The 12,761-nt window shown below is 32.6% G+C and overlaps 1 protein-coding gene and 1 long non-coding RNA gene across 2 annotated transcripts; one reads left to right on the top strand and one right to left on the bottom strand.

Annotated features, from left to right (window-relative positions):
- Positions 1–6,680: 6,680 nt before the first annotated feature.
- On the top strand, positions 6,681–7,380 carry LOC150031766 (uncharacterized). The gene is made up of 2 exons (XR_016525086.1): positions 6,681–6,820; positions 6,922–7,380. It is a non-coding gene; the product is annotated as an uncharacterized LOC150031766 (long non-coding RNA).
- A 979-nt stretch (positions 7,381–8,359) lies between these two features.
- LOC120067212 (putative aminotransferase ACS10) lies at positions 8,360–11,387 on the bottom strand. Its single transcript, XM_039018722.2, has 4 exons — positions 10,598–11,387; positions 10,348–10,485; positions 9,316–9,476; positions 8,360–9,237 (listed from the first exon to the last, which is right to left on the bottom strand). The coding sequence occupies exons 1-4, from the start codon at positions 11,090–11,092 to the stop codon at positions 8,382–8,384; spliced, it is 1,650 nt and encodes a 549-aa protein (XP_038874650.1). The 5' UTR covers positions 11,093–11,387; the 3' UTR covers positions 8,360–8,381.
- Positions 11,388–12,761: the final 1,374 nt, after the last annotated feature.

Below are 12,761 nucleotides of genomic sequence, written 5' to 3'. Positions count from 1 at the left end.
CAATTTACTAATTATCCAAATGAATTTTTTTAGATTCTCAGGTGATTAATTTTGGTTTTTAAATTTTTGGAAAGATTATTTTTTTAAAAAAAAAAGGGTAAAATATGAAAAATATAAAAAAAAAAATTGGTATGAATCTCGGGCATATTAACATCGAGATCGGTGAATTCCCGGGCAAATTAATAACAAGATTTTATATATTTTTCATATCTTACCTAATTTTTTTTTGCAAAATTTAATTTTTTCCAAAATTTAGAAATCAAAATGCAATCATTCATTTGAAAAACATCTAATTAGTATATTCATTTGGAAATTTAGAAATTCATAGAAACAAAAATTGGTATTGTAAGAATTGAATATAATATTCGATAAAGATAACCAAATTTAGAGAAAATTTGAAAATATATAAGATTTGGTATAAGATTGCCTAATATTTGGAAAAATTACTAGAATCTCGGCGTTTAATCTCTCCGAGTTATATCGAGAAAGGCTCACAAGGGCCAAAACAACCGATAAGTTAGAAAAAATGAATTTTATAATTAAATAATCTCACCCGAGATCCATCGAAAAAAATTAGTTTAACGATTTTTCAAAAAATGTGCTAGTTTTGATAGATGAAAAATTGATGGTGCTATTTCTGATAATTTATTTGAGTCCAAAAGTGTTCAAAGTAAGCCTTTACCTATTGAACGCCGTCAATATGCACGACATGCTTCCAAACAAACTCCAATTTACGAAAATTACTACACTCAAATTTTGAATGAAGTACAAAAGGAGATTTAGAGCTTTTCAATTTTGTTTTATTTTGTTTATTTAATAGAAATAGTTATGAAATAGTTATTTATATTTAATGGAGGTTAATCGTGTCATAAATTAGTAATGATGATTTTGGTACAATTAAAAGTGATTTAAACAAAATCTTAATCGTCACTCCTTTTTTAACCATGATTTGGTACATATAAACCAAATTACATAAACTTAGTATTAATTTATCAGATACCGTGAATATTATTTTCTAATATAAAATTAAAATTTACCAAATACTATGTTGCTTTCTTTCACCACAGTTTTCTCTAAAATCATAGTTGCTGGTATCAGACATGTATCGGATACCGATACTTCCAAATACTTCTTAAATACGTATCTAACACGTAATTTGACGTATCTATACTTTCAGATACGTATCTGACATGCGATTTGACGTATCTATTTCTATGCGTATTTTTTTTTATGAAAAAAAAACAAGTAACTTATCTAATAATTCTCAATCTAAAATTAGGCAACATATTTAAAAAGCTCACTACTCAAGTCCAAAACAAAAAGAAAAATAAATAAATAACGAACTAAACCCTAGACTAGAATTATCTAATCTTCATCTTCCCCACAAAGTCCACCAAAATATAAACAATTTAGATATCTTCAACAATGAGTTCTTCGTTTATCTTCATACTTTTCTCTCTAATCTTCTTCTTCTTTTTTGCAATATGAGTCACTGTTGAATGAGAAATTTTGGACCGATCGCAAATTGTGACGAAATTCCAAATAATTGAATTCGAGACTAATTAGAAGTTGACACTTCTCCCAAATTGAAGTTGAAGACATAAATTGGCGAAGTCCGATGATGCCACATGTTTCCTTCGTAACAATTGGATTGAATAAAATTACTTTGGTCCAATTAGATATTTTTTTTTTGGGCTAAAAGTCCAATTTAGCCCATAAATAGGCTTAATTTGACCAAAATGTCAAATAAGGCCCAAATCCAATTGGTCAGACCCATGGACCGACCAAGCCCAAACCCATGAAGTCCAGTAGAGAACTCTATAAATAGAGGAGTTCTCCTCATTTGTGAGGGTCAACAATTCTATACTCCATAGAGCTTATAGAGAATTCTTTACAATCAGAAGACTCATTGACTCCTGAAGCTGACCACACCTGAAGACTGAAGTCCTTCGAAGATACAAGCATCCTGAAGATTGAAGTCCTTTGAAGATGAAAGCATTCTGAAGACTTAAGTCCTTTGAAGATGCAAACACTCTGAAGACTGAATTCCTTTGAAGATATAAGCAATTCTACATGCTTCCTCAAATCAAGCGTACGCATTCAACTGAGAGAGAATCAAAGGATCAAGTACTAGAGATCGAACAACATTGCATCAAATCAACTTCAACATCAACACCAACTTAAGTTCAACTCCACGAAACAAGTTTCTCCGGAAGCCTCGTGCGAACACTAATCCTCCAAGAGGATCAACAAGCCCAAAGACCGATCATCCAAGAAAATCAACAACTCCAAAGACCGGTCCTCCAAGAAGATCAACAAGCCTAAAAGTCGATCGTCCAAGAAGATCATCAAGCCCAAAGGCCGATCATCCAAGAAGATCATCAAGCCCAAAGGCTGATCATCCAAGAAACTTGGGCCGATCACCCAAGAAGATCAACAAGCCCAAAGGCCGATCGATCAACTAGCTTAAAATTTATAGTTTATTTTGAAAGCATCAAAACACTGTGTATTAGAGATTATACTCACTTTCCACAAAATTATACTCACTGTGTATTAGATGTTGCCTATTTTGTAATATTGTTATTAACTTCTATGCTAAATTTATCTATATCCTATATTTTTTTAAAGAAAAAAATGTATCTTAAACGTATCAATATCCTCCTTTTTTAGAAATATATATATTAATAAAATATTAAAAAAGTGACGCATCCTTAGACGTATCCATATCTTTGTTTTTTAAAATTTGACGAATCGCTGCATCCGATCATAGCTGTATCTGTGTCTGTGTTTCATAGATTGCTGGCAATAATTTTGAAAGCTAGAACAAAACTAAATTAAGACTTGTTATTTCAATTATTTTCATATTATCAATATATAGTTTATTAAAATATATTTATTTAAAATTTTACATTATTAATCAGAATTTCAATTAATTTTGATTAATCTAAAATATTTGATAAAAGTATAAGAAAAATAATTATTATAAAAAATTGAATAAATTAAAATTTGAAAACAGTCGTGACTAAATTTTTTTGATAATTTCTTTTTAATTTTGGAAGCTTGTCCCAAATCAGGCATAAACTTACGTCTATTTAGTTCATATAATTAAATTACACAAATTTAATATTAAAACTAAAATTTATTAAGCGCTATTAATATTTTTCTAATTTATCCTAAAGTTAATTAACCTAACATCATACCTAGTTTTTGTTGTACATTACTCTTTAATGATAATCAATTCAAGTCATATATTGATGAAACAGTCATAAAAATCCAAAAATCCAAAATTCTCAGTTTTTTCCCACCAATTTTTTTTTTTTAATTTTCAATTTAATGACTTAAAAAACTATTACTCTTTAGTGACTGTTAATTCTGGTCACAAATTGGCGACACGAAAAGACTGTCATAATGGTCGAAAAATCCGAAATCTTTCATCTTTTCTCACGTCAAATCATGTCTTTTTCATTATCTTACATTTAATGACTGTTATATACAATCGTAAATTCATGACACAAAACAACTGTCATAAATTTTGAAAAATCTGAAAAATTCCATTTTTTCCCGTAAAAAATGCGTAAATTCAGCTTTTATGACTATTTTTCCTTTCTCTTTTCTAAATCTGTTATTATTCATGTGTCATGGAATGTCCATTTTGTTTTAGTGGATAGTGCATGCTTAATAATATTTTGGTATATTATGCTAAAATGAACTCAACTCAACGGTAATTGACATGACTTTCCTCTCTAGTGGTCGAAGGTTTGATGCTCCATCTCTTAATTATTAAACTAAAAAGAAAAAGTATTTTGGTATCTTATATCCATGGTGCATGTACATTTACTTCATACGTTGAATCTACTACTCCAATTGGGAGTGTATATATATATATATTTACCAACTATAAACCTATATAATATCATGCATCTCCCCCACATTTCGTAACCAATATGAAATTTGTCTGAACCTTAGGAAACCTATAACATGGTTTAATTTTGACAAGACTGATAGTAAATAATGAACAAAGGAATAACACCAATTACACACTAGCTAGGGAATTTCATGATTGGTGTGCATGTGATTGCTACATCAACTCAACACATAGATAATAATTTGTATGAGCAAAATGTAATATATAAAGATGAAAAGAAGAATAAAAACACAAAAATGAAACCCCTTGATTTGTTAGTTGACTAAGGCAATTAATCTGAGTTCCTTCTTCCCCCACCCTCTTTAAATATATATCATAATTTTGGGTACAAAGGGAGTGGTAAAAGAGGAAACAAGGTGCAGGCTTGTAGTGGGTCTCTCTCTATATATTATTCTCCTTCTCTTTGTATTCGACCAAAACCTCATTATTTCAACTCACAATTATTGAGTACTTGTTAGTAGTAGTAGTAAATGAAGAAATCATACACATTACTGCAACTCACCATTACTCCCCCCATGGACACAGTGCTGCCCTTTATAATTACTTCTCCAAATCCATAATTCAACTAGGGCAACCATGATGTGACAACTTTCCAATAATTATTATTCTATATTCTAAATTCCAACTATTATTCTTTACTTTCTTTCTACCTCCTCTATATATATATATTCTCTTCTACATCTAATAGGGTATAAAATGAATCTATAATCTTTTTAAAAAAAAAAAATAATAAAATATAATATAATATGTTAGAATGCCTTGAATATGTCATCCGGCATTTCGAACCACCTAATACGAGTGTTTCACTTATTTAATTATTTATGGTTATTTACGATTATGATCATAGGGTTTAGAGAAGTGTATGATATAAACTCTTTTAACTCTAAAGGCACTATTTATTCTATATTCTATAGTATTCTCTCTAATACAAGTGTTCTCCCTTTACCTCATAGATGTTACTAACACACTGTAAGGGAACCACGTAAATCTATATGCTAACTCTCTATTCTTTTCATGTTTTTTTTATTCTTTAATTGTCGATTTCGTAAAACAATATGTAATGCCCCAAGTTTAGGAGGGGTACATGTATGAATCAAGATCACATTCGAATACAAGAGATCCTAAGAATATGAAAGCATGGTCGTTAAGAAAGGCTTAAAAGAATTTAAAGTTACTGCTCATACGAACAAGGTGTACCTTCCTTTTTGGTGACACAATCATAGGAACTCCAAAGTTAAAAGTGCTTAGTTAGAAGCAATTCTATGTTGGGTGACTTCTTAGAAATTTTCTTAAGAAACATGTGAGTGAGGACAAAGTGTCTTGAAAGGACTCATGTTGATTTGTGGGCATAGTTTTCACTTTTAGAAGCACTTCAAGACAAGTAAGAATGACGTTATCAGGGCCATTAGGTGTTAGCCTGGGGCATTAGCTCTTTCAATTTTAAAGAATCTTTTTAATCTACTTTGTTAATTGAATCAACCTAAGCTTCAACTGACACATAATAGGTACAAAATTGCCTATTAATGTGCACTTGTGAATCTTAGATGGGAGTTACCTCAAATTTCTATTAGATTTTAACAATTTTAATAATAGAGACTAAATCATAACTAATTTTAAGTACAGAGACCAAATTGTTACCTTAATGAAAGTATAAGGATTAAATGTCATTTTCATATAAATATACCTATAATTACCATTCGTATTTATAAATATTGTTCATTCTAACAAAGTATAAAGTTCAAAAACTTTATAAAACAAATTTACACAACTCAACCGAAGTACTCAAGAAAGATTTCTAAGTTATATTATCAAATTCTTAATCTCTTGTGTTAGGATATTTAACTTCACTTCCTTTACATCTCTCTAATATATATATATGTATTTGTCGGTGGTGGATTTGTTGTCAACACAAAAATTCTTAATTTAAATCTTTTGGAAAAAAGAACAACAATTTTTTAATCAAAAGTGATGAAATTATTGTAGAGCAAATGAAATCCAAGTAGAACAAATCTTTAAAATTAAGCACAAATGCTACTTTGTCTCTATCTAATGTTGAGAGAAGTCATGGAGAGTGGGGCTGTATTCTACTTTTGAGTATATATATACAAATGATCTGTATATATGGATATTGTATATTTTAGTGGTGAGAAGGAAATGAAAAAGTGAGGAAAAAAGAAGGTATGATTGATATGGAAGAAGAAATAGAGAGAGGCATCATTATGAAATTTGGTAATGTGGAAGGCTGAAAAAAAAAAGGCTCATTGCAAATACAGTCATACACAAATATACAAATTAGCATCATACCTTCATTCACAGTGTCAATAAATTGCTCATTACACATTAACCCAACAATATGGGTCTCACCTCAAGGTTGTTCTCAATGTTCCATTTGACTCTTTACAAATATCTATTCAAAACTAAAATCATGAAACAAATAAAGGTCAATAAGAAAGCGCGACGGGTCGATTTTTAAGCATCTAGTTCGTTGACAGATGCTTAAGGTAAAGAGACACATGAATGAACCGACTAACACGAGAGCCCGTTAGTGTCACAAGTCACTAGTTATTAACAATGTCTGAGGCCTTAGCCAAAGGATAAAAAGAGTGCTTAATCAGAAGTCCACCAGTCATTATTATTAGTACAATTTGCTTTCCCTACCTCTCTTTTTTTCTGTCTCGTGAGTCTACACAGTCTATATAAGTATGAGCTTTAGTCCCACTGATTCCCCTGCAACTTCCATACAATATTCTACTAGAAAGAAAGGCAAAAGTTAAGAAGCTGCCATAGAAAAATAATGTGCATCAGTGCAACACAGAGTGTTCTGTTTCATACAATTCAGAGTTTCAAGAACAGAAGTTTAAAGAGATCCAAACTTAAAGTTTTGAGACTCACAAGGTTGCTTTCTAATTCTTACACAACCCCATTTCACCTTTTTTATGGGTTTTAGGGAACTTTGTTTATGGGTTTTTGTTTTTGTTTTTGTTTTGTTTTAGCAGGAGGAGATGTGAAGAGAAGCTGGGGAAGGATATTGAGCTGAAGAATCTGCAGCTATATCTGGAAAATCAGACCATAATTGAAGAGAATGAGAAGCTTAGAGAGAAAGCCAATATCCTTCATCAAGAGAATTTGGCTTTAATGACTGAGTTTCAGAAAAAATTCCCACATTTGGAACAGAGAAAGTGACGGGAATCATCAGAGGGTGGCATGGTTTTATGTCTCTCTAGTGAGGGTGAGAAGTTCTGAGTGATTTCTAGATGTATTGAACTCTTTATTCAATATATATGTGTCATTTATCTAGAGTACTAAAATATAACCTGAAGAAAACTAGAGTGTAACTTATATAGTAGTAAGAGGTTGGGAGTTGACAATCTTTTTTCAACATTTTCTCTATTTCAAGACCAGTAGTTGTTGAACTTCGTGAAGCTTAAGAAGTAATTAGATCATATGAACACAAAGTATGGGACCAAATATGATATAGGATCAATCAGATAATTTCTTTTGTAGTTATTGAAGTTTGTTCATAATATGTTCTGTTGCAAGAAGAAACTCAGAAAAGATCCTGCCAACATGGTTAGGACTATTCACGTGGAATAATGACAGTGTAGAAATTTGAACTTGTACGATTTATTATCTTGAGCTAATGAGGAGCGGGACCAATTGCTAGTGCAAAAGAGGAAGCACACACAAAAAAGAGGATTCCTAATAGTTTCTCTTTTAGGTGAGAGGCGTATGAATGAACCGAATCTACAACGAAAATGAGAGATTGTGAGACTATGCTTGTATAGAAAAATGAAGAAAAGATTGGAAAGATTCATAGACCTTGCGTATCACTTTCAAGAAAAAGGAGAGGATGATTACCATTCAAACAGGCGTATAGCCATTAAAGCGGCTAGTTTTGCTTGTTTCATTGCTTTAGTCCCTTGGAAAGGAAAACAGAACTTCATATTAAATTTTGTTGATCAAAGTATAGACTGTCTTTAATCCATGAAATTCATTGAAATGTTAAATCACTAAATATACGTCTGCACCGAAGTAAATTCAGCGATTTAACGGTACAAATAATTTCATGGATTAAAGATGTCTATACTTGTTCAACAAAATTGTGTCACATGGAGTACTGCATGAGGGTGAGAATTCTCTACTTGGGGCGAATTGCGAGTCAGGAGCTGAAGTTACTTCACTTTGGTTTCACTATGTGAGAAGAAAGACTTAAATTTAGTCCACAAAATGGTTCCAACTGAAGAAGGTTCAGAAACATCCATTTCTACTCTAGAAAATTATAGAAGCTAAGAATGTAGCAATCCATTTCTACTCTAGAAAATTATAGAAGCTAAGAATGTAGCAGCAATTGATCAAAATCCCGTACTACCACTTTACAAGTCGCCTATAAACAACTACAAAGGCCTAGAAAAAGTTTAATACAATTGATACATATGTACAGAACAATAATATCATTTTAAGTATAAGATTTACAACCTTCGGAAATTCTCCGAATTCGGTCCATAACAATAGGTATTTCTTTATCAATCAAAGTTGTGAAACAGAATCCAAACCATCCCGGTTCAATACAATTACAAGATGAGCCAGGGATAACATTAACTTTACCTATATCCACCAACTTTTCCCAGAGCTCAAGTTCCCCTTTCTCGCTGTAAGAGCGGATTAACTTGCTCATATCTGCCCAGCAGTAGAAACCTCCATTGCTCCTCATGCATTTGATGTTGAGTTCCTTCAGCCCTGCAGTGAATTTACCGTCCATTTCTCCAAGCCTCTCTCGATTGGTTCGAATGAACCTCTGGATGAATTGCGTATCTGAAAGCATAGAAGAAAGGAGGTTCTGGGTTATAGCGGAAACAGATGAGAACCTTGCCAGTTTCCTAGCAGCAGCCAGGATATTCTCATTCAAAGAGTAGATCGCAGCAACTCCAAAACCAGGAAGTGACATGTCTTCAGATAGAGCATATGTTATATGAACTCTGTCTCGGTCACTGTCTTCTGCATCGATTATTTCAGCCATGCTCACAAACTCTTCACTTCCGTAGGTCGACCCTACAAATATTTCATTTGATATGATATGGATGTTTTTCTCCCTGGCAAAGTCCAGAAGGTCATAGAGTGTCTCTCTATTTAGTTGATTTCCAACCGGAATTGAGGGATTTGAGATTATAATTCCACGAACTTTAAGGCCGCGATTCCTTGCCTGATGGAATGCTCGATCAAGAGAAGTTATGCTTAAACTGAAGTTATCGGCACTGCGGCAGGGAACGGGTACTATCTCCACCCCAGTTCGCCATTTCACGTCATTGTCAAGACTGCATTTATGATTTAGTTTCTTAGTTTTTCCAGATAAAACTAAAGTAGTATTTCATGAAAGAAGAATGAACAAGTACCCAGGGTAATACGGCGTAGGAACAAGAAACGCATTTCCCGGGTCTGCTATGCAAAAGCAAAGAGTTTCGATTGCAGAGGTCACTCCGGTCGTAAATACTAAATGGGAAGGGATGAATGAAACAGAGTTCCCTACAACTTGAGACATGAAGCTTGCTACAGCCTGTGAGAAGATGATTGACAAGGTAAATCTTTTGGGCAATTACAAGGAAGTCCATATGGTAGTCTACTTACCAATCGAATGAAGTACAAGTAAAAAGGTAATGCTAGAGGCAACACAGCTGACAAGCTAGAGCTAGGAAATAAGTAATAAGTAATAAGTAATAAAAAAGCTAATACCTACAAATTATGGAGAAAGTTTAAACATCTTCTCTAACATGTTAACAAAGAAAAGCTAGGCAATAAAGATAGAAATACAGAAAGGAGAATACTTTCAGGAGATATAAATATCAGAATCAAACATTAACATTGAGGAATCGTTCGAAAATGATTATAATTTCCTTGATAGGAAATGAAAGGTCCCAGCTCAAAGGTGGTACTCAATTGCAACAATACACCATGTTAGCCGGTATACTCATTGTAGTCAACTGTGCTTCATATATTGAAATCTCACTTCATTCAGTATAAGCTTAACAATGGTGGTCCAAGGATGCTTCAATGGAATTTTACGTTTACATTGACCGGACCACCTTTAATCTCTAAACACAGCCAAAATAGAGTTTCTCCAGTCTCCAAAAGCTATATTCATAAATCAAACTAAGAATAATTATCAAGAATGTAAATAAATAGAGGAAGAAGGTTTTAACAGGGTGAAAGCACATATTCAAATAAAGTCATCAGCATTTGAAACAGCTTAGAAATTTGATGTCCTTATTCTATGTTAGAGAACACAAATCCAAGCATATGCAAGAAAATAAAAACAGAGCTGGTCAAGCAATTAAATCTCTCCATGTCAAAAATGAATTCATACAGGCAAGTGGCAACTAAACTAATTCAAAACATTATTTACAGAGAGAAGACAGAAATTTGATTACCAGTTTCAAATCCGTCAATCCATCTGAAGGCCGGTAACTTACAGTCCCAGCTACACTCAGCTCATTATGATTCACTCCTCCTAATATAGCATCTCTTCCATTCTCCGTTAGCCAATTTTGCACCAAGTCCGAGGATAACTTCATCGTTTGATTAAACATCCACAATCGTCAACACAGAAACCGAGAAATACAGAGCACAAAAATCTTGCTGACACATATTCAAACCAACAAAAAGCATAAAGCCACCCACCTTATTCTCAGCAACAGAAAGCTGAATAATCCCCGTCGGATTATCCAATTCATCAAATGGGTCCTCCAAGAACCTCCTCATTCCAACGAAAATCGTAGAATCCCCAACTCTAGAAATCGAATTTGCCCGACCCGAAACGCAAAGCGGCCCACTCGACCTCGGCGAGAGGAAGGTCCGAGACAATGTTCGAGGCAGTACAGAGAGCTCCACTAACTGATTACTCGACGATGGCGAAGAGTTCCCCGAAGAATCCACCTCCTGCGAGGAAGGAGGGTCCGGGGATGGTTCGGACCGGTTTCGTTTCAAGTAGAGCTGAAGAAAGTAGAAGAGAACGCAAGGTATAACAGAGCCCAAAACGACGCCGCCTCTTCCTTGAACGACGCCTTGCAGAGGCACTATGACTCTCATGGCGGCTCCTCCGCCACCGCTTGTGGTGGGTTCTGCTTCTTTGTCAGATTTGGAGTTCCGAGTTCTGAAGAATCGGGTCTGGGTCATTGCAGAGTCATTTCAATCCACCAGAACCCGAAGATAAACCGCCGCCGGCGAGGGGCGAGGGTGGAGGAGCTTCTCTCACCGGATAGACGAGGAAAATTCCGGCGACCGGCAGGGCAAGCAAAAAGCTCGAAGGGTAGGATTGACAAAATTGAATTATTTGAACATTTTTCCTTCGAAAAGAATTTTAAAAAAATAAAAGAATTTATGATGTTTATGTTACATTGGTACTTTCCGCGCCGATTCTTCTGGCTTTAAGGCGGAGATGAATTCACCCCGATTTTTTTTCCTTTTTTTTCTTTTTTCTTTTTTTTTTTTTTAAGGGTTTCTTATTTTACGATACTACGCTTCGTGATTCTTTTTTTCTTTTTTTCTTTTTGGAGTTCCATGAAAATTTTAGATAATTTTATGTATATTGATAGAAAATAATTAAATTAGTTACCATTAATTAATGAAATTTTCATTCTGACTTAAATAAATTATAATGGATCATTTTTAATTATTATAAAAATAGAAAGATAATTATAAAATAATATGAAGTTTATGAATATTTTAAGATGAAATAACGTGAAAATTAAATTTTTGGATAGTAAAAAACAAAATTCAAATTTGAGATGTAAAAATTTAATAGGAAAAGTTTGAGTGAGATTAAAAATAAATATAGGTTCCTTTTTGTGTTTTTTTTTTTTCAAATTTAATTTATTTGAAAATGAAAGTTTTGAATTGAAAATAAGGGTGAAAATTTGAGATTTATTGAAAATATGAAAAATTAGCACATTTGAAAATTTTATTTCCTTCATTGAAAATGACATTAGCATGTAAAATCATACCTTAGCATATAAAACTGTACAATTGCAGGTAATCAAAACTATAAAATTTTAAAAAAAAAATATTGAATTGAGTTAAAAAATCGAAATTTCCTTAAAATTTCATCAAAATGGGATATCAGAATTCTCCCTATAGAAATTTTGATTGAGATTTTCCATCATGCTTACAGTTGAGAAAAAACCACGATTTTCAATTATCGTTTATGCTAGGGCTTTATAAGTTTAAATTTATTTTATAATATATTAATTATTTTATTTACCTAAAAATACAGGTTAAGAAATGGAATTTTTAGGATTTAGAATTTTCTATCACACTTTCTCAAAAAAGAAGAGAAGTAATATGTCATATCATTTGTGATTTTCTGAAGGGTCATAAAATTAGTCTATATTTAGTAGAACAAACTTTACATCTATTAGAATGTCATTGTGATGATCACTCATTTGAATCTTGAATGACATCATATGCTTGGTCGTTTTTCGCAATCAAAGAAGACCGTGCAATGGTATGTGAAAAAACGATCTAGTCTATATACTTTCAATCGTGTAACAATTTAATTTCTTAATTTTAATCAATTTACAAAAATTAGATCTCTACATTTTAGAATTTGTAAAGATTTAGTCTCTACATGAAAAGTATTATGAAGATCTAACGGGCTTTTGTACATGTATTGACCTATAAATTTATTAGGGACTAGATATGCTCGTAAACTAAGTAGACTAAAATTGTTACATGATAACAATTGAGAAATTGTAACGTATGTCTAAAATTAGGCTACCATTGAATTTATATGTCTAATGTTTTAAATTAGAGAAACACAATGGTTAAATGCTAAAGTTTATGAATT

This window comes from Benincasa hispida, chromosome 12 (genome assembly GCF_027475165.1).
Source record: "Benincasa hispida cultivar pf3 chromosome 12, pf3_genome.v1.1, whole genome shotgun sequence".
Lineage (NCBI taxonomy): Eukaryota > Viridiplantae > Streptophyta > Magnoliopsida > Cucurbitales > Cucurbitaceae > Benincasa > Benincasa hispida.
Note: the sequence above shows the minus strand (reverse complement) of the source record. Positions and strands in the feature narration are given on the sequence as shown.